The sequence below is a fragment of the Rhincodon typus genome, chromosome 19 (genome assembly GCF_021869965.1).
Source record: "Rhincodon typus isolate 14 chromosome 19, sRhiTyp1.1, whole genome shotgun sequence".
NCBI lineage: Eukaryota > Metazoa > Chordata > Chondrichthyes > Orectolobiformes > Rhincodontidae > Rhincodon > Rhincodon typus.
Genome location: NC_063350.1, coordinates 19,657,818 through 19,684,676, shown reverse-complemented (window position 1 = coordinate 19,684,676; position 26,859 = coordinate 19,657,818). Strand labels below are relative to the sequence as shown.

At 37.2% G+C, this 26,859-nt stretch overlaps 1 protein-coding gene across 5 annotated transcripts in view; it reads left to right on the top strand.

Moving 5' to 3' along the window:
• The window catches only part of LOC109934040 (disks large-associated protein 4-like), a 195,392-nt gene extending 179,883 nt beyond the window's left edge, over positions 1 to 15,509 (top strand). For all 5 annotated transcript variants that reach the window (XM_048608422.1, XM_048608421.1, XM_020532899.2 and 2 more), the window contains 4 exons: positions 1,764 to 2,179; positions 5,677 to 5,768; positions 10,629 to 10,781; positions 13,833 to 15,509. In XM_048608422.1, the coding sequence (XP_048464379.1) occupies positions 1,764 to 2,179; positions 5,677 to 5,768; positions 10,629 to 10,781; positions 13,833 to 14,051 (880 nt within the window). In that variant the 3' untranslated portion in view covers positions 14,052 to 15,509. The remainder of the gene's footprint in view (positions 1 to 1,763; positions 2,180 to 5,676; positions 5,769 to 10,628; positions 10,782 to 13,832) is intronic.
• Positions 15,510 to 26,859: the final 11,350 nt, after the last annotated feature.

The window sequence follows — 26,859 nt, the reverse complement described above, 5'->3', positions numbered from 1 at the left end:
TGAGACCAAAGCAAGGTCGGATGGTTTTCTGTGATGACACAAATGGGATCAGATCCTAATTTTGGGGCTAAATATGATGCCAAAAAGCTGACTTAATCTTGTACAGTTGCTAGGTAAACTTGCTTTGAAGGAGTTTCCATTATAATATGGTTATATTAAGCTTAATAGAGAAAGGTTGCAGTATACATTTACCACTGTGTTCCATAAAGAGTGCAAAGATATTTTCAAAAGGTTGAACCATATTTTTGCTATGTAAGCAATGGGATGCTGGAACTGTGCCATGCTGTGGAATCTAAATAAGCTTCCGAGACAATACTCAAACTCTGAAAGTCGCTCGATGATTGCCTGAGCCCCCCCTCCCTCGCGAGAAATAATATTGAACAGCATGAGTACTAATGGCACTGCATTTTGTTTAACAAACATAATATGATGATTGGAAACTTTTGACTAAATTTGTACACCATAACACCTAAAAATATCAATGTACCCAGAATTCTGAAGTTCATTGTGATCAACAGATCAGAAAGTACTTAACTCAGTCAATTCTAGATACTTTTAATCAACCTGTTCACCTCTGGAGCAAGTGGGGCCTGAACCTGGGCCTTCTGGCTCAAGTATAGGGTCACTAGCACTGTGCCACAAGAGTCCTTTGCAGTCACTTGTACATCAAATTATTTCATCTTTGCTGCAATAATGGACCAATGCTGAAACTAAAATTAAGCAACCGGCGGAGAAGGAAGTGTAATAATTGCTTTTACTGATTTTGGTTAAGTATGTCTTGATGGACATGTGCACATCTTGGTATTATAGAATGCTTAACTTTAACATACAGGTTATCATTTCAGTTTGGAAAAGTGTGTGGAAAGAATATATCACAAATACTTTTTCATAAATAACCTTTGAATTAAAGCTCACAGAGCTGTTGCCAGAGAATTTCCCTGTAGAGCAAAAATGTCTATATATTTAAATTTCTATGTCCACTAATAAACAAAACTAGCAAATAGACTGAATATTGGAGTTTGACAAAACAAACCCATTAATGGAAATTTAAAGCGGAGGCCACTCTTACGGGCAATGTGTAGTGAATTCCTCTTGAAGCTTATTGTTGCACATGTTCCTAAATCTCCTATCTCTCAAAAAACACATTGTTCAGTCCTGACCTGGAGTTTGGATCAATAAATGTTTTCTTCATTTACAGCTGGTGTGAGCATTAAGCTCTTTAGAACTCCTTTGCCAATTTCTATGTATGTGCAGGCTGAGGGAATCATTTAGATTATTATTTTTGCTTTACTTTTCAAGCTTTGGGTTGATGCTGTTTCCTGATCAAATGACTAAGTCATGAGTTCAAAGCAAGTCTACTGTGTAATGGATTGGAAGACGGCATGACCAAATCACAGTGCTGACAGAGCAGATGACTGACTCCGAGAAGATAGAGTCTAAACGTAGCAATACTTGTTCGTTTCTGATAGTTGACGTTTATCCTAAGACGGAGGGAAGTTTTACCAAGCGTAGTTGCGTTCTCCATTGTTATTTTAATTTTAAACAAAAATAAACTTTAGATTTGTGACAAGATGTGAGCGTGATTTTTACTGCAGTGATAAACAAGTTAATCTGTTTCACTGTATGTTTCTGGGTTAGAGTTCATTGGGTGTTGTATCCCTTTTTAATGTATTTGCTTGAGATCTGATTCTTTTGCGTATGCAGTTGGCTCACCTAAAAGGAGGATCTAATTAATTCGAAAATTGTCTCATTATTTAAAACAGCATAAGCCGCTCCAGCAGCATGACTTCAAGACAAGAAACTGACTCTGATACACAGGAATGTAATTCTACTGCTGGGTCCCAAGACAAAAGCAACCAGCTTTCAGATTCAGCTCAGCATCACAATGCCTCAAACCCTGAACCTGTGGTACGGCAACATGCAAAAAGCTCCCAGACAAAAAATAAAGCATTTGCTTATGGAGATAACTTAGATCCAGCCCTAGATCCATCCTCTTTACCACCACCGGAGCCATGGTTAGAATCAACTAACAATCTCCCTGTTGAACCAGTCCACACTACTTCATGTCGTCGGGATGGCTACTGGTTTTTGAAACTGTTGCAAGCAGAGAAGGAAAGAATGGAAGGATGGTGTCATCAAATGGAGAAAGAAACCAAAGAAAACAACCTGTCTGAAGAAGGTACATTGACTGAAAAATAGTACTTGCCGTCACAAGTCCCATTATTGTTGTTCACTAAATTAAAGAAAAATAGTTATATAGTCTTGATGTCAAACTCCACTTTATAGCTTAAGTTTTTTCAAACTAATTTTGTAGTTCATTTCTGACTTTCTTTATTAACTATCGCTATATTTAAGCAGCAAATGTTAATTTACCAGCAAGGTAAAAAGAAATGGTTTTGAAATGAGACTGTGTATGTCTGAGTGGTGCAGTTCCTACCAACGTAATAACCATACCTCATAATAAATCCAAAATAAGATCTTTATTCTTGAGTACAGAAGACCAAAGTGCTTCCATTATCCTAAACTGTCCTGCAGTATTGGACCTCTAACAAGATTGTAGGTTTGCACCATGAGACTCGAGGAGGCTGGGCCGTGCCCTGCATTAAACTTGGATAAGTCCATTAAATTGCTGCGCCTTCGTCCCCTCAAACCATTTTTCATTTGATCTACCATGTCCATTGCGGAGTTGAATGTAAGGAAGGAAATATCTTCTTTGGTGCACAGGACTTGGTTATTAGCTTTTGCTTTTACTATAATTGGTTTTTAGCACGGGTGAGTGAGGAAAACATAAACCAAAATTTGCACTGATGATCAATAACCCTAGCTATCCCCCTCGCCGCCAACAAAATATCAATAATGATCATTGGGCTGGATGAATTCAGCTGAGATGCTCCCTGTCAGACAGAAGTCTCATGTCACTATTGATAGATTTGGAAATAGGAATGACCCCGGAAATAGAAGCACCTGTAGACCGTTAAGCCTCTCAAGTCTGCAGTTTCATTCAATTCTATCCTAGCTAAGTCAGTTCCATTTTTCACACCCATTCCGCATATCCCTTGATTCCATAAAAGATCAAAAAAATTCTCAATCTCTGTGAACATGTGCTTTAATGGCACACCATCCAAATGAATATATATACTTGCTTTGATATGGAGACCAAAACTGCACGAGGTGTAATCTCACCACAGCCTAGACAATAATGGCAAAATTTACATTTTTGCACCCTAATTCCCTTGCAGCGAAGGCCAATCTATCATTTGCCTTCCGAATTGCATTCTGTGCCAGCATACTAACTTTGTGTTCCCCAAAGATGCCCAAGTCTATATGAATATCAATATTTGTAAGTTCATGCCTTTTAGGAATAGTTCTGCTCTTCTATTATTAATATCGAAGTGAATAGCCTCCCACCTTATACTCCCATCTGCCACTTCATTACCTACTCTTAAAACCTGTTTATAGTTTTGTACTCCCATCACACCACACATTCCAGCACAACTTTCATCAGTAAACTTACATACGACACTCCTGGTTGTTTTGTTAAAGTACGTGACATAGATTGTAATAGTTGAGTCTCCAGCATTAATCCTTGCAACACTCCATTAGTTACAGCCTCACAGCTTGAAAATGCCCTGTACATCCCAGCCCTCAGCTTCCTGTCCACTTAACCAAAACTTCATCCATGCTAATGTACAATGTCCAGTACTGGGAACTGTTATCTTTGCTCTGAGCATTTTGTTACGGCATCTGATCAAAACCTTTTGGAAATTCATGTTTACACTTCTAATGGTTCCCCTTTTACACGCTAAGCTACATCCTCAAAAAACTCTAATTTGTCATCTAACTGAAACTTTTGAGAATAGATTTCAGTGTTTTCCTAATGGTTGATGTCAAGCTAACTGCCCTATAACTCTATTTTCTGTCTGCCTTCTAAATTGAATTGCAGAGTTACATTTGCTGATTTCACTCTACTAGGACTGTTCAAAAATCTTGGGAGTTTTGAAAAATCATGAACAACATCCACTGTATCTTCTCTTTTAAAAGGAGACCATGGATATAACCCATCAGATCCTGAGAGATTGTTGACTTTTTGTCCATTTTAGTTTCATGAAAACACTTTTCTCTCTTAATATTAATTGGCTTCAGTTTCTCACTCTTATAAGTTTACTTGGTTACACTTTGGTGAGGTGCTGGAAGAGCTGAGCCTGTATTAATGTCACAGCAGGAGTATATTGTTTTGGGAAAGAAGAGTTTAGAATGGGGTTGCAAGGTTAAATATCAGCCATGTGCTGTCATCTTGACTCTTGGGCATTTTTTTTGTGTATCAGTGAACTGGATGTTTTAATATGTCAGTAACTGCATCCAGTAGATAAAAGGGTTCCTGTGCCATTATGTAAAGCTCAGAGCTTTAGCCAAATGTGGGTGGGCAAAAACTGCAACTATGTTTGCTTGTTCAACAGCCAGTGCTGTTTGTAAATCTTAAGATTTCATGCATCTCATTGAGTTGAACTTGACTCCTTTTGATCTTTTCATATAGCATATAGTTAGTTACAGAAATGACAAATGTATTGAAATGTTTCAGTCAAATGTAATTCAGTTGTATTCTTCTGCAGTTATTAAATTATTACAAGCAATCTTTTAAATGTTGGAATTATATTCCATTAGATTTTTTCCAAATGCTTTGAGCATAAAATGCGCATGTTTGTCTTGCATAGTGACAGTAAAATATGGTGGTTAAGCTTTCTCATTCATATTTAGTATTGCATATTATGATATTAACATTAAATACTTCATATACCAATTAGTATGCTTTCCTTATTACATTTAGTACAAAGCTATATGTTTCCCCGTGCTGTAAATTTAAATTTGTGGTTGGCCACAGAACCAGAATTTGAAATTGAAAAGAGATCAATAACACAAGTATATTTATACAACTATATTTTGCTAGATTTTAACTCAAGTTCACAGAAAAATCCTGGACATTGTTTGTAGCTGATACTAATGTTTTTAGTTTCAACTAGTTTTTTTTAAAATTATATATTTTAATCTTAACTGCAAAAATGGCAAGAAAATAATTCGCAGATGGTAAAAGTTTGATTCTACTTCTGTCTTTCAGTGTTGATGTATTGTTTGTTTACACCACTAGTACACTATACTACTAAGCACTCTCAGGTTCAGATTACTTACGATTGTGTTCACTTTCTCTAGAAGGAAACTGGATCAGTATCACCTCTACTACCCTTGAGTAGGTGATGTCTTCAGGTCTAAGCATAGGGCTGAAGGAATGAAGAGTATTTCTGGAACTACTTCATAGCTGTTCTCATCCTCTAACACATTGCAGGAAGTGACAGGAAGATGTTTAGTATTTTAATGTACATTTGAAAAGAACATAAAAGGAAGCTATGTAGAGTGAAAGGTAGGTAGAACAGCGGAATTTGGTGCCTAGTCTTCAGATTTTGAAGGGAGAAAGTGAAAAACTTCAAGTGAGGAAGTTAGATTTTTCTACAACAATGTAGCGCAAAATAATTTTAATGTTTTTTGTCTTGCCTGTTGTTTTCTTGCCTAGTCTTCAGATTTTTAATTTTATTCTTTATTCATTGTTCAGGGTATAATTTTTCAATATAGTTTAGAATGTAGCTTGTTCTATGCATGGAAAATGTTCATTTGTTTTTTCTTTAGTCCTGGGAAAAATCCGGAGTGCAGTAGGAAGTGCACAACTTTTGATGTCCCAGAAGTTACAGCAGTTCCATGGTCTCTGCGAGCAAAATCTGGTATGTACCTTTACACAGCTTCCTGATCCTGAGTAAGTTAGTAGTAATTATGAGCATGCATTCTAATGGGAAGCAATAAGATAGAATACTTAATTAATTTATTAACTTAATACCGAATTCAGAATGCAGTGGCACTATAAACAAGTCCAAATCTATTGATTTTGCAACAGTGTTTATAGGTTCTCCCAATAAGTCAGTACATCAATTTAAACGTGCATGAACGTGCTCTACCCCATCCCTGCAAGGTAATAAACCATGTTGAGCAGGAAAATCTTTGTTTCATAGACGTGGTTGGGAGGTGAAGGGAATTTTGTCTTAATTATGTTTTGGTTAGGAAAGAGCGAAAAGTCATCAAAGATTCCTTAAGTGACTTTTCGTTCAGTGAAACCTGCTGCACAACAAGAACGTGCCCTTAGGTTTATCAGTAAGGTCATGAAATACAGAAGCAAGGAAATGGTGTTAAACCTGTATAAAACACCGGTTTGGCCTCACATGGAGTTTTATGCCTAGTTCTTAGCATCACACATTGGGGAAAAATGAGAAGGCATTAGAGTACAGGAAATATTCTGGAGTGTACAACATCAGTTATATCAATAGATTGAAGAAGTTGGGAGGCTCTCCTGGGAGGCTAAAAGCTGCAGAGATTTGATAGAAGATTTAAAAATTGTGAAGGTTTGGACACGTAAACTGGGAGAAACTGTTCTCCCTAGTGGAAGAATCAAGAACAAGGGACAGACTTAAGGTAATTGGCAAAACAAAATTGGCAATTTGGTGACTTTATGTTAAGGTCTGGAATGTACTGTGGTTGGGCCCAGAGTCAGTCAAGGTATTCAAGAGGGAAATTGAATGATTATCTGAAAAGCTGTGCAAGTACAGTTGCAGTGTCGTAGAAGAGCACCAGCTTCATGCATTCAAACAAATGAGTTGTATTCACAAAGACTGTCAAGTTCAAGTTACCTGTGCATGTCTTCAGCCTGTTACAACTTTTTTTCAATCTATTTCTCATATTACAGAGGGAATAGCTGATAAATTATCTATGCTCTGCCAATTCAGTAGATGAAGATGTGTAATCAAGAAATTTCAATGAATTAGATTCTCAACTTCTGACGTGAAGAACTGATTGTAGTATTGAGTTAATTGATTTTTGTCAAACTTCCCTTTTCTCATGAATGTTTGGGGGGGGAGATCAACAAAATATTAGACAGGGTATAGAATAAGTGGCTGATCTGACACTACCAGTGAATCCCATAAACCTTGATTTTTCTAAAAAAAAAATTCAATATGGAATCTGAATCTGACCTTGGGAATGTTGACTTTGAGTCTGTAATTTTACATGACATGAAATTATAGACATGGAAAATTTAGACAATTCCAATTTTGTACGGTTAATTACCTGTGTGTTCTGTCATGAAGGTAAGCTGTTATATTGTATTTGAATTCCCAGCATATCAAGAATCCAGTTTTTTTCCCTTTTCCTGTTCTGCACAATTGCATATTGAGATTAACGTTATTTAATACTCAGTAATAGAGCGAGTGCCAGAAAGAGAGGATCCATTTAGCTGATTTAAAAAGCAATAAAGGAGTTATGGCACTACTTGTGTATTTTATAGGCTGCCAAATAGTGGGGAAAAAGGTAGAGGAGGAGTACAGCAAAGTTACTGAGAGATACATGAACTGTAGAGTGACAATATTAAATAGTGCAGATTCAGTGGACTGAATGATCATCTGTGCTGCAGTATTCTGCAATCTGTAGCATGCTGCGTGTATATGAAGCATGCTCACTATTCGTAATCAAAAAAACACAATGGAACATAACCTTCCCATAAGACCTCAGCAAAATTATTGCTTAGGCTGTTGAACTATACATAACATTGCTGCAATAGTTTTTCCATTCTTCCCTCTGTAAATGCCTTTTCAACAGTAGCAGCCTTTCCTCTGTCTGAGTTTCAAGTAGATAAGGTGTCCCCCTACAGGACATTTTTTGTGGTACATGTGATTTCACTCAGCAGTTCCTTGGTCAAGCTGAGCTGGCTCCAAAATGGATAAATCCCACATCTTCCAAAATAACCGTATTTTAGCATGTTATTTGCCCCATGTAGAAAATTAAGACATCGTAGATGCGTTGATTCCTCACTGTTTTATTTTGAAGTGCTTTAAGTTTTTTAAAAACCTCTCTGGGGCTTTTGCTAAGTGAGTTCCATTCTCTGAAGTTCTGTTGAGTATTACATGTTCAAAGTACAGTTTTTAGTCCACAAGAACATCTGATTTATTTTGAAATGTTTTAGTATATCTGCTACTGCCTTTACTAGTCTTTTAGGAAGTAAGTTCCAGATACCTCTACTCTCTATGAAAACAAATTCCTTAAATCCTTTCTAAACGTCCTGCTCTTCATTTTAAATCTATGCCTTGTACTAAGGGGAAAAGTTAATTCTTATCTGCCCTATCTGTGCACCCCCATATTTTCGTACACCCCAATCTCCCTTCAGCCTTCTGTGCTCCATGGAAAATAGTCCCTACATATTTAATCTACCATCGTAGCTGAAACACTGCAGTTTGGGCCTGGTAAACCACCTCTGCACCCTCTTCAATTCAATGATGTCTTGTACCACGCTGACTAGAACTGCACATAATACTCTGACTGTGGCCTAATCAATAGCTTAATCTCCATTATAATCTACCTGCTTTTATATTCAATGCCTTGACTAATAAAGGCAAGTATCCCATATGTTGTCTTAACCACCCTGTCCACCTGGCCTAATGTCTTCATTGATCTATGGACATGTGCACCAAGATCCTTCTGATCCTCAGTACTTCAAAGGATCCTATCATTCATCGTGTAGCTTGGTAATTCTACCTAAATGCATCATGTTTCACTTACCAGAATTAAACTCCATCCACCATCTGACCAGCCTGTGTCTATTGTCCCATAGTCTAAGGCTTTTCTCCTGGCTTTTCACCACACAGCCACTTTTTGTGTCATTTGCAAACATATTAATCAAACTTCCTCCATTGTTTAGATCATTGATGTGTGCTACAAATGGTTTGGAACCCAGCACCAAAACCTGTGGTACGCCACTGCGTTTCCAGTCACAAAAACAACCTTCGACTAGCACTTTCTACCTCCTCTGACAAAGCCCATTTTGGATCCAGTTTGTGAAATTGCCCTGGATCCCATCGTCTCTCACCTTCTTGACTAGCCTCCCATGTGACATCTTGATTAAAGCCTTACCGATGTCCATGTAGATTATATCAACTAAACTACCCTTACCTACACACCTCGTCACTTCCTCCATGTAAAACCACTGATGTTAGACTCATTTTTCTATAGTGGCCCAGTTTATCTTAACCTCCCTCCTTGAATAGTAATACCACATGAGCTGAGTCCTCTGGCACACCACCTGAGGCCATAGTGGGTTTGAAAATGAAGGGTCAGGAGAGCTATTCAGTCTTGAGTCCATTAAAACCACTCATTCCTCCATCCTCTCAAGACTAATTTGTTCAAGTTTATCCTCCCCTGATCTTTATACCTAGACCATCCCTTTTTGTAGTAAATACAGAGGCCATGTACTCCTTCAAAACCTTGCCTTCATTTTCTGGCTTTGCACAGAGTGCTACTTTGGTCCCTACTGGGCTGTACTCTTACCCTGTTTATCCTCTTACCCCTAATATATTTCTAAAATGCCTTTAAATTTTCCTTTATTTTACCTGCTAGTGTCTTTTCATGCCCCCTCTTCAATTTTCTAATTTATTTTTTCAGTAACCTATCTATACTCCTGTAGAACTGTTGTTATTTTTAGCCCTCAGTATCTGCCATAAGCTTCCCTTTTTATTCCTTATCTGTTCTTGTACATTCTTCCAGGATTCCCTGGACTTATCAGTCCCACTCTTCACCTTAATGAGAACAAGTTGGCCCTGTATTTGTGCTATTTCCTTTTTGAATAACACCCACTGCCCCTGCTGTAGATTTTCGCATAAGGAGCTGCTCCCAGTTCCTTTGGCCAGATCCCTGTCTTATCATAATAATATTGGCCTTCTCCCAATTCAGAACCTTTATTCCTGTTCAACTTTGTCGCTTTCCCTACATACCCTTAAATCGTAGAGTTAGAGGCACTATCACCAAAATACATATCCCCCTGCATTGACACTTCTATCACTTGCCCAAGTTGTACTCTAAAATTAGGCCTAACTGCCCGATCTACATGCTGGCTTAAAAACTTCTATATATTTATATGTATACTGTGTATGTAGAGTGGATAAAACCAACAGACAGCTACATGATTGCTCAATGTGCAAATTCAGTAAATAACCTGATCCTGAATCATGGGAATCAGGCTGTGTCCTCTGATTCCTGACAATCCTGATTCATGGTAGCAATAAGGTTACAACAATTGACCCCAAATATTAAAATTAAAGATGCAGTGGTTGCTGCTTCAACCACATCCTGTGATAAAACATTTCCTTTCCCAACAATCCTCCTCCTAACACTGGCAACATGGCAAAATAGCTTTCAATAGCTCTTGTAGAGCAGTGATAGTGGCCCTACCTCTGAATAAGGAGGCCTGAGTTCAAATCCCACCTGCTCCAGAAGTATGTAATAGCATATCTGAACAGGTTGATTAGAAAATACCTTAAACATTTCTTGAATGCTGTACAGATTTGGTTGCTTCTGAAGCACAAGTGTGAATTTAGGGTGAGAGCAACTTTACCTCAAATGCAAAACCACTCAATCAAATTCTTTGCCAACAAAACGACATACAATATAGCATTAGTTGGGAAAGGAAGAGCGAACTCGGTGAAAAGGAGTGAGGAGCAACACTGTACGTAATCTTCGTTTTCACTTTTGTGCTTATGCTTTTGTAGAATCAAAATGCAAACCCACGACCGACTGCACAAGATTTAGCTGGCTTTTGGGACATGTTGCAGCTTTCCATTGAAGACATTAGCTTGAAATTTGATGAACTTTATCATCTTAAAACTAATGATTGGCAAATTATTGAAATGCCAGAAAAGAAGGTATGTTACAATTTTATCTCAACATTTGATGAGTGGTAACTAATTAATGGTATGTTTTGAATACAACGATCATATTTCTGTGTGGAGAAATGCGCCACAGCAGTATAAGTAAACAGTTTTATAATAGACGTTTAAAGAAGGATGGAAATGCATTGGAAACAATTCAGGAAGGTTTAGAAGACTAATAATAGGAATGGCTGGATTGACTTATGAGAAAAGTTGAGATAGGCTAGGCTTGTATGTGCTGGAATTAAGAGTAAGAGGTGACTTGATTGCAACATTGAAGATTCTGAGGAGTTTTAATAGGCTAGGTGTTGACAAGATGTTTACTTTTATGGGAGAATCTGGAACTGGGGATCATGCACTTAAAACAGATGAGGTGATTTTTGTTTAATTTGCGAGTCAACAAGTCGTAAGTCTTTGGAACTCCCTTCCTGAAAAGTGGTGGAAATAGAGCCTTTGAACATTTTTAAAACTGAGGTGGATTGATTCTCATTGAGAAAAGAGGTGTGAAAAGTTATTGGGTGTAGGCAGTAATGTGGATTTGAGATTACAATCAGATCAACCATGATCTTATTAATTGATGAAGAGGCTTGAGGGGTCAAATGGTTTATTCCTGCTCATGTACTCATGTATGTGAAATATAAAGAAATGCAAATTAATATGTACACTTAAGTTTAATGTGGTCTGCATATACTTCTGATTTTCAGGCAAAGGGATTTGAAGTGTTGGTACTGTTGACTGAAACTTGTGGCTTGTCTTGAAATTCACTTAGTTTATACAGTAAAGACCATGCATTATTATTGTTGCAAGCTGTCCCATTTCATGTTGTGAAAAGATAGAACTTTTTTACGGTATTGCAAAACATTTGGCAAAAAGAAATACCCATTAATGATCAGAATACCATACCATGTAGCTACAGGCAAGAATATCTGTTGTTGGATGCTGGGCTAAGCTATTAGTCAATCTTTGAACAGCAGACAAGTTATCCCAGTAACTAATATTTATCCCTCAATCAACATTAGTATACAATATCAGGTGATTATCATATTCCTGTTTATGGAATCTGCTACATGAAAATTAACTGTCATGTTTCTTGCATTAGACCGTAACTGAATTTCAAAGTATTTCATCAGCTGTAAGGTACTTGGAGATATTCTGAAATTGTGAAAGGTGCAACATATTTCAGTAACTAATGGCTGTATACATGTGTACTAACTAAATAGTTTACATCCAGAATTTTTGTTTAATTTCCTTTTCTGCATTTTAACATGTTTGTAAAATTGAAAACTGATGGTTAGGATGAAAAACCATGTTTTCAATCCATCAACCTACATAGAAGTGTTCAACTAGGTCGGCAGAGAAGTGCTATACTATCCATGAATAATTATTTTAACAGTACAGCTTATCGACTGAACCTATGTCTTTGGTTTGTACATTTTCAAAGCTTTACACTCTTTTGAAATAAAATAAAACCAAAATGTAGTATCTATGGAAGAGATTTTGTTTCAGGTCAGTACTTTGTCAGGACCCCAAGCTGCTCATCCTGAAATGATTCCAACATTTTTCTGTTTTTATTTCAGTAATTTCAGCATTTGAAACCCCTCAAGGCACAAACATTGCTGTTATTCACTACTAGATGAGCAATTAAATATTAGGATATCTGAAGCCACTGTTTTCAATGTTTTTTTTCAAAATCTGTTTCCTAGCTACAGCTCTATCCATCTCCCTGGCAACAGTCAAAGATTTAGTTAGTCTGTTCACATTTAGTGTCGTACTTAAGCTCATGGTGAGTTTCTGGCCTCATTTGCACCATCACAAAGATTGTCAATTTCTATGTCTGAAGATTTGCTTGATCTTGCATTGTCACAGCTCGTCTGCTGCCATCATCCAATACTATTATTTCCTCTGGACTCAACTGTTCCAACACTCCTGAACTAGTCTCCCATGTTCTGTAAGCTAAAGTAACCCAAAGCACTATCACCTGTGTGCCAACTCAGCAGTAAGTCCCACTCCTCTGCCCCTACTATATTCGTTGAACTGCATTGGATCCTTTTGCAATATCTTGATTTTAAAATTCTTGTCCTTGTTTTCAAATCCCTCCATAGTCCTTCCCGTCACTATCCCTGTAATTTCCTCCAACCCCGCCATCCCTCCTGAGAAATCTATGTTCTTTCTCTAGCCTCTAATGCAGCTCCCTAATTCGAATTGTTTCAACATTGGTGGATGTGCCTATAGTTGCCACCCACAAAATTCTGGAATTTCCCACCTACACTTTCTACCTTGTTTTTCATCTTTAAGACATTTCTTAAAACGTGCCATTATCTGACCTAAAACCACCTTGTGTGATTCACCATCATGTTTTATAATGCTGCTATGATGCACCTGGAATATTTCATGTTAAAGGCACCACATAGATTGTTATTAGTAACATTGAGTTTAAATCCAGTCTGATTTGGTCTTGAGAAGAATGGAGTGAGACGCCTGGAGGAGGAATTTTTTGTACTCCGATCAGGGCTGAACGCTGAATTTGTGCTGCATTAGTTAGTCATGCATGAATATCAGGAACTATTTTGCAACAGCTTTAAAATTGTATTGCAATAAGTCATGATGCAGAATCCATTTATTTTGTGCACAAATTCTGAAAATTCTGTTCCTTTGGATATCTGTCAGTGAAAGGTAGCAAAACAGTTTTACTACCAAGTCTAACCTGGTGGTGGCATTGTTTATTTTCTGCCTTTGCTTCTGGTATTGGTGTTGCTCCCATCTAATCTTGAGGTAATAGGGCCACTACAGTGTGGAGTATGTTTGGAAATGGTTTACTTTGGTTGTGCTTACTACTTCAGCAAACTTGGGCATTGATTCTTTTACATTACAGAAGTGCTGTTGATTTCACTGCCTCAGAAAGCAACTGAGTCTAATTGTTTTGGGGCAAAAATGATATGCAAACAAATCCTAGTAAACATTTTGATACATGATAATGAGACAGCACACGGTAACCTTGATTAGAATAACAGCATCTATTTTAATATTAGTATTTTTTTCTCAAAGGAGGAGAAAAAGCTGCCCCCGCCCGTGCCAAAGAAACCAGCAAAGGCTAAGACTCCTATAAATCGTGAGAAACTAACCGATTCAGCAGACAAACAACGTCAGGAAGCTCGGAAGCGATTAATGGCAGCTAAACGAGCTGCATCTGTACGACAGAACTCCGCAACAGAGAGCGCAGATAGTATTGAGATATATGTTCCTGAAGCACAGACCCGGCTGTGATTTGGAGTAGATCTTTTGTACACATTTTGGGCTAACTTTAAAATTTCAGCAGTCTGTGCGATTCTACAAGCAACATTTAGCACCAAGTAATAGAATGCAATGTTTATTAGTATATAATGCATTGCTATTCAACAGACTATTAAAATCCTTTCTTTCTAAATGTTAAATCTGATCTCAACAGTGTGTATATTGGTTGCCATGCTTCTCATCATTTGCATGGCTTTGTCTTATCCACCACAGTCAGTTTTTCTGTACAGTAAACAAATTGCTTTGCCTCAATAGCAAATGGTGTTTTCTCTAGCATATACAGGAAAAGGACTGGAAAAAGTACATCAACAATTCTTCATTAATTTAACTGTTGAAAATTTAGAGGAAGATGAAGTTTCTTTGAATAACTAAACCTGAGCTCAATTTTATTGGGTTGTTGTTACTTTTGATCTAAAAAAGCGTGCTCCTGTTTGCTGGCACAATAGCTTTTCAGAAGATGCTTCCATTGGCTCTGTAAATTTGGATTGCTGCTGCAAAATGATGTAAAACCTCTCTACCATTCAGTAGAGCAAAGCAATAGAGCATTTCAATGTTCTCACATTTTTTCAAAATGTACAGAAGTGACATAGAAGATACAACTGGGAACCATAGAATCATTTTATGAAAGAAGCACATGCAACAAAAAAGGTTTTATCAAAACTGATCTAGTTTTAAAACCTTTTCAGATGTGTTCTTGGATTTTGCAGCCAAAATTTTAAAGTATTTGTCTCATTTGTTACGGTTACTTCCTGAATCTAGTATTAGCTTAAAGTGGTTGTTTATATGTAGATAACTAGTTAAAATTTTAAGCATTCAGATGAAGATAAATTATGGAGAGAACCATTGTGTTTTGATTGACTTAAGAATCTGTTAGGTGCAAGTGTCATGTTCAAAAAAGTTGGTGAAATTTCATAAAAACATGAAAGAAGCACTACCTAATAGCTTTTGTCCAAATATACTTTCTAACGTGTAGTAGTCTCCATTATTTCATCTCTGTGTGATACAGTGTCGTGTTTCGAAGATTGCCAAATGTTTGTCAACCATCTTTTTATTCTGTTTCTTTTAATGGCTTTTAACAGAAGAAATGATTACTTTTTGACATTCAAGACTCCATTACTTAAACATTAAATTCATGAGCAAAAGATTTTAATTTCAAAGATTTAAATATTTAAAATCTTGGTTGGTTATAATGCAACTATGGTAACTCTGTATTTGTTGTTTAAAATGGTTATTCATGCTTTTTTTCTCATCTGAGGAATTGATTTTCTGCACTTGTGCCCAAGACTGGATGCATTAGGACAAGATCACATTTTACTAGAGATAGATGAGATTTGTTACTCATCACTGAACTGTCATTGTTGGTGGACTGTTTTTTAAAAACAATATTTTCCATAAAGAGATGTCTGGAGGCAAAATGGCCTTCTAGCTTGAGTTTCTTTGTGATGGTCTTTCTTTATGGGTGTGATGGTTCTTTCAGATAAAATAATAATTCATAAAATGCCACAATTTCACAAAGCTATTCCTCACTATAATTTTCTATGTATTTTTAAAGTCCCCAGAATGCTGCATTCAGCTGTGACTCCTGAGTCAGATGTCTCCAATATTTAGACAGTGGTGGCACCAATTCTGAATCACATTCCTCATCTCTGCTCACAAGACTTAGCTAATTTTCAAAACCTTATGTCCACACATTCAACTGTTAAGAAGTTGAGAAGTTCAGGAGTAGCAGAAACTAAACACCTGGCATTTTGCTATAATTGAAGCACATCAAAGGAGTGGTTTATGATCATTTTTAGAACAGTATTTTACTGTTACTAAGTGCTTCACATTCCACAGTACAAAAGCTGTACCTGAAAAATGATTTATTATAACTCATTCCTCTTTTACATAACTTATCATCAATATATATTATTGGTCTTTCATTTTCTTTAACCGAAGTATATGATAATCAAATTTTGTGTAAAATTTTAAATAAGGTATCACAAAGATATTGTATATGACACATCTTAATTTGAAAAAAATTTGTTAACTTTGCAGCTACAACCTAGAATGAACTTTTTGTAGAGGCTTGACCAATGAGATTGTGGGTACTGGGTGATGTTGGTGACGTTTCTTTTTTATAGTTTGGTTTATTTCTACCCAGAATGGTGAGATGAAACTCTAGTCTATCTAACCATTGTTAATGGTTACAAGAGAGTTGATATGTTGGTATGAAAATTAATCTTAAATTTACACTTACTGATGTCTTTGTGCCAATCATGTAATATCATTTTTGAAGAGAAAATTCTGTAAAATAATTTATAATCCTAAGTACTTTCTGTTGGTCAATAGTAAGAAACAAAGAAAAGGTTACACATTAAAGAAGTTGAAGTATTTGGGTTTTTATCATATTATGAGGAAAAGCAAAGGGAACTACACTATCTCTGTGATCTTGAAATGCCTAATAGTGCAACTAAATAATTATAGTCTTAAAAGTCTTCCACTTCCCAGCATCAGTATGCCTGAACATGAGCACAGAAAGTTGTGATGCTTATAATTACTTCCCAGTTTGTACATTTCAGTAGACCAATGCCTCGCCAACATTTATTACCCATCCCTAATTCCCTTGAATGGAATAGGTTGCTGCGCCATTTCACACAGCAGTAAAAATCAGGCACATTGTGGCAAGACTAGAGTCACATGTAGGCTGGACGGAATGAGGTTGATGAATTTCATTCCCTAAAGGGTATTTGTGAGCAGTATGGATATTTACAAAAATCGATAGTTTTGTGGTCGCTATCACCGAAACCTTGCAATTTCTTTCATTCATTCACGAGATTTGGGTGTCACTGGCTAGGCCAGCGTTTATTACCCAGCCCTAATTGTCCAGAGGGTAGTCAAGTATCAACTATATTGTTGTGGTCTGGAGTCATATGTAGGCCAGACCAGGTAAAGATGGCAGTTTTCTTCCCTAAACAACATTAGTGAACCAGATGGGTTTTTCAGCTAATTGACAATGGTTTCATGGTCATCGATAGACTCCTAATTCCAGATATTTACTGAATTCAAATTCTACCATCTACCATGGCAGGATTTGAACCCAAGTCCCCAGAAATAACCAGGGTCTGTGGATAAATGGTCTAGCAATATTACCACGAGGCCATCATCCCACAGAATTCCAAAATTTATCAATTGAATTTAAATTTCACCGGCTGCTGTTGTGGGATTTGAAGTCATATCCTCAGAGCCTAAGCCTCTAGATTACTTGTCCCATGACATTAAACTTAGGCCACCATTTACCCTTCAAGTAACTTATAGTGCACCGATTGGCAATTGCTTTTATCAGACATCTACATTAATGAGAAAGCAATTACATATCTTTACAATTTCATTTTGCTGTAAACTTGTTTTTAATTTGCTATTTTTAAAATTCCTGAATTTTTAATATAGCAAGCAAAATACTGTAGATGCTGGAATTCAGAAATGAGAACCAAAAAAAAGCTGGTTAAAGTGTCTGCAGGTCAGGCAGCTTTCTGTTGATTTTTAACTCTTGGTATATCTGGGCTTTTGGTTGATTCGCTGATTTTGTAGTATCATTTTGCACATTCAATACACTTTTTAATCACATGAACTCTGGTGGTTCAGGAGGCAGCTTGAGGGCATTGGGGATTATCAGTAAGTATTGGTGTAACCAGTGGTGCACCCTCCCTAAATAATAATTTTTAAAATATAAACTATTTGGCACACAAAATCCTAATAAATAAGTTTAGCTGAATGCCAAGAACTTGCCTCCAATTCCACTTTAAGATAAAAGTAGGAGTTAAAGGAGTATCAGTCCAAACATTACACTGATTTGATTCATATTGTTCAATGTTTTAATGCAAGCAAAATAGGCTTGTAAGGCATCTTCAGCCTTTTGTGTTTTGTACAATGGTTATTTCAGATTATAGTGTATTCAGCATAAGCACTTTATTTTAAAATGACAATCATTGCTGCAGGCAAATCATCATTGTAATGCTATCAAGTCAACATTGACAAGCCAAGGCAGTTAAGAAATTTTTTGAAGTGTTCTGCTGTGTATTTCCAACAAAATGCTCAGTAAGGATTTTTCATAATAAGCATAAGGGCTAACCTAAATGATGAATTGCTCAATATGTTTTTATGAGAAGTGTTTGTAAATAATATTGTTGATTAAACGCTGCGCATTAGAGGTCAGAGGACTAGAGTTTGCGGTACGTTTTAATGTTTCAATACTGAATGTCACACTTTAAATTCATTATACATCATCTATAAGAGCATGAAATAGGTATTCCCAAAGAAAGATAGCATTTTGAATATTCTAAACACTTGAAGCAAAAATCCTCTATCATAACATTTCTTTAAAAGATTGTAGTCTGTATAACTTTGATTTTAGCATAGGTTGCAATTTTTGTCTTGCTGTCTTGTCTGTTAGTGATCTGTCACCAGGTTAATTGCCACATAACAGATTTAACTGATGGAGAATGAACTGTTATGAATTCCAGCTTTAGTGAGTTTGTATGTTTATAATGTGGCCAATTAGAGATCTCAGTTACTTATCTGTACTGCATGCAGAATCAGCTGCTGAATACAGTTTGCAGAGAGTTATCGAAGGGAACTGAAAAGTTTACGGATTTATCTCCCTATGTAAATGGGATAAACTCTAGTGTACATTAGAGCTAATGCACCTTGATTAGGATTTGTTAGAACTGATGCTGCTCCTGTATTGTGTAAACTCCTGGGGTTAAAAAGCAATGGTGTAGCTGGCTTTTTAGAAGGGAATTCTGCTGGTTAGTGTGTACATCAAATAAAAACTTTCACTGATTAGTTCAGTGTTGGTATTTGCTCATTACTGAAAAAAATCGTCATAATTTGTTCTAATCAAATTCACCAGTGCAATAAATAATCTTTTTATTAAAGTGACTTTCCCTCTTCCCCTCCCTATTATTCCTTCAATTCTCACAAGTAATCAGTTATTCAATATGATGATAATTGAACTAATTTTATCATTAGGTGAACTTAAGCAATATTTGACAGTGACCTAACATAAATGTGGTAAACATTAATACAGTTGCGAACTCTTGTATAGTGATTGAGTTTCAATAATATGCAGAAAGGGACAATTTGGCCCGAGATACCATGATCGTAAATAGACTAAACAGTTTTTGAATTCCAGTCTTTGTTTCCAATATTCTTGTGCATCAATCTAACCAATTCTTGTTTTCAATCAAATTATTATGATTACAATTTAATTGCCACATCTTGAGGAAAGTTTTATATTATGTACCCACAATACGTGAAATAACTACTGGAAACATTTTTATAAAAATTACTTGTTCTTCTGTGGCAGTGCTCATGAACAAAAATGAAATAAAAATGTCTATCATCTGTCTTCACTTAAGCTACTTGGTTTACTGTAAGTCTTTGTCTGTTCCCGTACTGAGTGTCTAAACTTGGTCTCCATTTGTATCCCAGAAGGCATTGACATGACTTCTTATGATCTCTGTAATTGTTTCCTACAAGTCAGTCATCTCTCTTCTGTCCGTATCCTACATTTTGTGTTTCATTGTGATCATTTGTCTGTAGATTCCACAAGCACAGGGATGATCTCTTGCACTACCTTTTCATCCCTTTGATCACTCCACTGTGTAGTTGGACATGTGGACTAATGAGTTCACAGGTTCTTTCAGCTAAAGCGTTGGCCATTGGGAAGGCTGAAGCTACCCCTGTCAAACCGTGTGCCTTTTATTTTTAAAAAGATCTATTAACTTTCTTCATTTCTGTATTTAAAAGAAAAGCATATTAGCCTTTGTAATTCAATCTTGCAGTGAGTTTCAAAGTCAATTTTTGTTTCAGCTCATCAACTTCGCAAAAATCTTATCCATCGAGTGTTCTCTGAGCTGTGTTCTTACCTCTCTCGATCTTCTGATCCGAATTATCATCTGACATTTTCCCTACAGCCTGGGACCTAGCCAACAGTTCTTAGTATGGATTAGGTCATTTGTTTATGCTGTGATCTTGTAAATTCATGCAAACGTGCAGTACTGAAAGATCTGTAGTATGTTTCATTTTATTTGAATTCTGGATTTGATTTACCACTCATACTTCCCATTCGGGTTCAGATTATTTTGCAAACTGGCGACTATGAAGAGTTCCAATTCTGCTTGGGTGGAATTTTTATTGGCTGATGTTCCGTTTTAAACTATCGTTATTGGTCTGTACAATCTGCCCATCATCCTAGTCATTTTCATCCCGCCATTTGAAAAGCGAACCGGTTTATGTCTCGAGGGGGCGATTCTTGACTGGCAAGCCGGCATTTCCTCTAAAACTTATAATGGAAACCTTCAAAGGGAAAAAAAAGGCGGGGTGAATGCGCATGATAGCGCTTCTCCTTTTAAGCGTCTTAGCAATGATTTGGAGATTGTTTGAATTCTCGGAGACTCCGTGGCCAACCTGGATTGTTGGTAATCCTCGTCTTAAAAATGAGATGGATGTATGCAGAGTCATTATTCTGTTCCCATGCTGCAGTTTTTAACTGATTAAACGCTTGAGATATCTAAATGTGTATGTTTTGTTTCTTGGATTTAGAAAAGCATGGTTATGTGAACGTGGAGGAGAGAGCATGTATGTATATCCGTGTCCATGTTAATAGTTCGATTTCTGCAGTTTGGAAGAAGACGATTCAGTTATTGTTCACCGTGGCTAACCGACTGTTAAAAGTCAGCAAACAATTGGACGATAGATTTTTAAATAAACACATAAAATGGGGAAAACTGCAATTTTGGTTTCAAGTTTGTAGGTCATAATACTGTACTAATCAGACTCATACAAAATCGCCTGCGCTATGGTGTTACAGTCTATTTATAACGTCCATTCAAAACAGTTGTGCCTTGGGTCTTAGATCTAAGAAATGCGTACTTCGCCATTAATAAGGTGTATTTGTCGCATTTTGTTACATTCGGAGCGGGGAAAAAAATAAAGTCCTAAGGTAAGGAACAAGACTTTGCACCCTGTGCATTTTTGCCTCAAAGTTGGCTGTGGCTTAGTACTTGCCAGTGTTTCAAAGTTCGAGTAAATCGGTCTGCTGGAACCGGTAGGAGAGGTACAGTCCAGATGAATACACAACCACAGCGTGAACAGTGATTTTTTTCGCATTTAGCCTCAACTTCAGGTAGAACCACATTGCGACAAGATTGCTTTGAATATGTGGGCTAAAGGGAAGGATGCTAGTGTAAAATTCTGTTCGAATATTTTTAATTGAGGTTTGTCCTTAATCATCCGTGTTGCTGATTGCAGGGCGCCTTTAGCTACTTTCAACATGGAATCCAGAGCTTGAGTTGTATTTTTTGTTTTGAAACTGAGTCAGATTTTCTAAAGGTTGTTCTTTACCTGCTTTAGGAAGAGTGCAACCAAAAGGGTTCGAGAAACAGTTGTCAAGTCTGATAACAATGTTAAAAGTATATGAAATTGGGTTTGGAGTTCTACTGATTTGTGAGGAGACTTCACTGAATGGCCATCTCATGGTTCCAATTGATACCATCTGTACCATCTTTCCACTTACGTTATTTAATGACAAAAAAAATCAGAACGAGCAGAACATATTCTGCCATTTCAGTTTTCATGTCCTCTTAAAAGCAGGTAGTTTCTGAAGTGCAATGTAAGCCAATCAAATTAATACTCATGTATATACAATGTCTAATGCATGAAGACACACAAAGGGTTAATCTTCTGTGTATATATATTAAAAAAAAATTGTGTCCTGAACCTTTAAAATTCAGTATTCAGCGACAGGTTTGATTCGGGTGACTGCAAACTCCACAGAGACATTCCCCTGTGCCTGTGTGGGATTATAGGGTGGGGGCAGTGGGACTGGTTGGAATGCTCTTTGGTGGGACAGTGTTGATTCAGTGGACCGAATGGTCTGCTTACAGGGCTTCTATGATTCTATCATACAGAACAATAATGTATTGATCTTTGTAACAGCAGAGGGTCGTTAATGTTGGTTGCGTTGATATCCTCGTTTGTTGAATAAGATGAGGTGTTTGCGGTAAATGCATATGTTGGTACCTGTGATTGCAGTGCATGTGTAGTAAATAACAAACAGGACTCAACTTATGATGGGATGTAACAAAAACATTAAGTGGCTTTACTTTTCCTCTAAGATCCGATACATTATCTACCCTTTATCAATACTCTATCCTTTCACCTAGTCTCACACTCAAATCTAACCCGATCAATGGGGAGGAGAGCCTCTTCTCTCTCTGGATAGATGGGTCTTATCAGAAATGAACTTGGATGATATCAGTACAGATTGCATTTTCCAGGAATGCACAACATAAACTGTTCCTTGTTTGGCAGTAATTACGAAAAGTAAAACCGATTGTTGTTTAGTTTGGTGCAGTTTTGAGTCTGCGGCAGAGTAAAGGGAGTTTTAAATTGAAAGTGGTGTTCTTAACAGAGAAACAAAGCTGCAAGCGGTTACTTGAATGTGATAAAAGTGGGAAAGAATAGTTATGAAGATCATAAAATATTGAAGTACATAGATTATCAAAGTCATAAGAGAGCTAGTAGTTTTTTTCAATATTCAAGGGAGAGTGAATTAAAAGTAGGAATTAATCTTAAGTGTTGCTTTAAAATCTTGAGAATTGTGGCAAGTGGAACAGATGGTATCGTGCGTTTAGAATTTAGACAGAATAAGTGAAGAAAGGTATCACATAGTCTGTGAAATGTGCTGCAGAGAAGTGCGAAGTGATATGTTTTGGTGGGAAAATGGGTAGAGATAAGTTAACTAAATTGTATAATTTTAAAGGTGAAACATGAACAGAAAGATTGGAGATGTATATACAAAAAGGGTGTTAATGTGTAAAGTAATCAGAAATTACAAAAATAAGCAGGTTATGCTAAACTGCCATAAGTCATTGGATAGCCCTCAGCTGCAGCATTGTATTCAGGTGTTGGCACATTGGGAAGGAAATCAAGGCCAGAGAGAGAGTACAAAATAGCTACCTTTTATGAGTGCAGAACGCATGTTTCCCTGGATGGAGGGGTGGCGAGTCCTAAAACCAAGGGATACAGTCTCAGAACAAGGAGCAAGCTGTTTATAATTGAAATGAGAAAGAAACTTTTCACTCTGAAAGAGGTGAATCCTTGAAATTCTCTGCCCTTTAGATCTGTGGAAGCACTGACTAGCTTCAAGACAAATGTCCAGAGATTTCTAGTTACAGTATAAATGACATCCAGTGGATCATGGGAATACTGTGGTAAAACAAAATTGAGGCAGGTGACTTTTCATCTGGAATGTTGTAGCAAGCTTAAGGGCTGAATGGCCTATAGATGTGCCCATGTTTCTGCAACTTGCTTTATTGGCACCACATCCACAAATGTTCAGTCACTTCTCCACCAATGTTCAGTAGTAGGAGTGTGTACTATCTACAAGATGCACTACAGAAATTCACTATTAATCTTTCAAAGCCATGATCAGTTCCATCTAGGAGGACAAAGGCAGCAGATACATAGGAACACCACCATCTACAAGTTCCCCTCCAAGCCACTCAGCTCCCTGACTTGGAAATATTTCACTATTGCTGGGTTAATGTCCTGGTATACCATCCCTAATGCCATTGTGGGTCTACCTACACCACGTAGACTGTAGCAGTTCAAGAAGACAGCTCAATACAACCTTCACAAGGGCAACTACGGACAGGCAATAAATGGTAGCAACGCCCATATCCCACAAGTGAATAAAAAAATGTGATTTAATGAAAATGTTTATTGAAGGTTTTTTTAAGAGTAATAAGGAGAAACCATTTCCAGTGCTAGAAGAGTCAAAAACAAGAAAAAAATAGATTTAAGGTGATTAGGAGACGAGCCAAAGGCAACATCGGCCAATTCTTTTTTAACAGAAATGTGATCTAGAATTCACAGCCTGAGAGAGTGATGGAAGCAGACTTAGTAGTAACTTTGAAAATTAAATTGGATAAAACCGGAGTGAAAAATATTTGCTGTAGGGATCAGAAAGGGGAGTAGAATTAGCCAAATCCTGCTATCAAAGAACAACTGGAATGACCTTTTGTGCTGCATCATTCTGAGATCAGAAGAACAATGGTAATATTAAAACCCTAAGAGTCAAGAGAAGCTTACAGTGGAGAGAGTTTGGTACTGCGGTTAAGGAATGAACTGTGGATCAGTAATATGTGTTTTGCTGTATTCAAGAGCGAAAGCTGCAGGAGTTACAGTATGGCTTCAAATAGGAACGTGTTGGATAAACTTGATTTTTGTTTTTGAGTAAATCCATTGGGTACAATAGTGTTTATCACAAAAGAAAAATAGAGACTGCAAAAATTGCAAAAGTGAAAATGCTCTCAAATTCTAATTTGAAGTCAGAGGTACAGAAAGATTAAAGGATACATTTTGCCTGCCCTTTGCCAGAAAAAAATATCTTTGGTACACTACTCTCTGGTACACTCCTCTCATTTACATTCACAATTGGACCCTGGTGGTTTAAGATTTATTATGATTATCCTTCTCATACTTTATTATTATAATTAATATGTGAGAATCCTATTGCTGAGTCAGTAGAGACATATGGGATTAGTTTCCTAAGTCTACTTTGGCTTCTGCAGTTATATTGGTCTATATTGCTGTACTATTGTGCCTCCTGGCTTGCTGTAGTCATATCACCTCTTCATGAGCTACTGACTAGAGGCATCTATCTCACAGCCAGTTCAATAAAGACACTGTAGAACCAGACTGTTTGAACTTGTAGCATGGTGTCAGTATGGAGTTGAGTGTTGAAGAGCTGTGTACAAGGACAGCTCCTAAAAGACGGACACGGGAATGTCTGTAAAAGCTACTAAAATCCACTGAAAGAGAAACAGAAACAAACCACAATTGAAACGCTGGGTGCACTAACACAATGGCTGCAGCTTTGCTTCTCCTAGCGGCTTCAAAATGTAAGGTGATATGAAATAGAACTGAATTAACAAGCCATTGCAACCACGGGTAGCTACACATTTATTATTGTTGGGGGAAAAAGTGTTTCAAAGTGTATTCCACTCTAAGACTCTCTGAAGAACAGTAAAATGAGACTTGCAAAAATTTTGAAAACCTTGCATGCATGCTTTGAACCCCAAATGAATGTATTTTATGAATGGTACATGTTCAGTGTTAGGCCCAAAGTAGAAGAGAATCGGTTGATCAATATGTGACTGCATTAAGACAACTCGTAGAATCCCAGGAATTTGAGCAACTAAAGGACGATCTAATTAAAGACAAAATTCTGTTTTGGCATTGGAGATCCTGTTCTGAGAGTAACAATACATTAAACCATTAGCTGGAACAGATCCTGAAGGAGTACAACTATGTGTTTACAGGTTTAAGAAGTCCTGCTGGAGAGCAAGACCAGTTCAGCATTTGTCAAGAAAAGTTCCAGCTGCCCTCAAGGCCAGACTGAAAGACAAGTTTGAAGAGCTGGAAAAGGGAGTAATCAAGAAACTCCTACAAGATGGATTAGCAGAATGGTAGCAGTGAAATAGCCTGGAACGCTAAAAATATGCATTGACTGAAAGGATCTAAATAAAACTCTGTAATCCCATGCTGAACATCTAAGAATTTTGCCAGACCTTGCAATGAAAAAAAGTCTTCACATCCTTGAATGCAGAGGCTGGTTACTGGCAAGTGAAGCTCAATGAAAGCAGCAGCTTTTTAACATTTTAGATGCCATTTCGGAGATACAGATGGTTGCACCTATTATTTGGCTTTTCCACATATTTAGAGAAGCAGTAAATTCAGTTTCTGATTTTATCAGAAAAGAAGATATAGTGGATGATCTGCTAGTTTGTGGATGTAGAGAGAAACAGAAGAAGCCACTGCTGACCACAATCAATATTTAGTGCAACCACTTGACTTGAACCCAAACAAAAAAAAATTAAAGATACCTGAGGTCAAGAGCATAGGTCATGCACAGACAGCAAAAGGTCTTTGTCAGTTCAGAGCTGTAGCAGTGATGTGAAAGCATTGCAATTATTTGTTTGACTCGTCAACTGTTGAGTAAAATTCTCACCCAATATGTTGTCAGAGTGTGAACCATTACACCAACCACCACCAAGGATGTGCAGTATGTATTCGGGCACAGAACAAGAAGCAGTGTCCTCTGATATCAAATGACTAGTCATGACAATGGATGTTGCTGAAATACTACAACATAAATGATAAAATCACCCTCCTGAGTGACATCGGTTTGTGTAACTACTTCTTGAAGGAACATGAAAGTAGTAAGGACAACTGATTGTATTCACGTTCAGGACAATCTCACAAATAAAACAATACTACATTCAGTTCATGAAAGAGGGCCTAGCCCTTTTCTTTGCTTGTGAACTTTTTCATCTGTGCCTACTTGGAAGAGATAAAGTGACAATCATCGCAACCACTTCAAAGCATTTTCCTCATGCAGCCACCATCTGCTGCAAAGCATCTGCAAAGAATGTTACTCTGATTAGAGATATCATCTGGAAGTGACAGACAAGCAAGGGAAACAGATGTACGTCACTGACATGCTGCTGGGAGCAGTACTCCTTATGAAGATAATAGAGGATGGTATGACAGTGCGAAATCCTCCAGATCCAACGTGAATCAGCTTCTTGATGTATAATGAAAATAATCAACCCAGCAGGGGCATTGAATCTAACAGACAAGTGCAAATCAAAGCAAACCATCCAACAAGATGCAACATATAGATTCGAGAAGTAGTGATAAGAAGCTGGCCTGTTAGCGTTAAGGACACTCT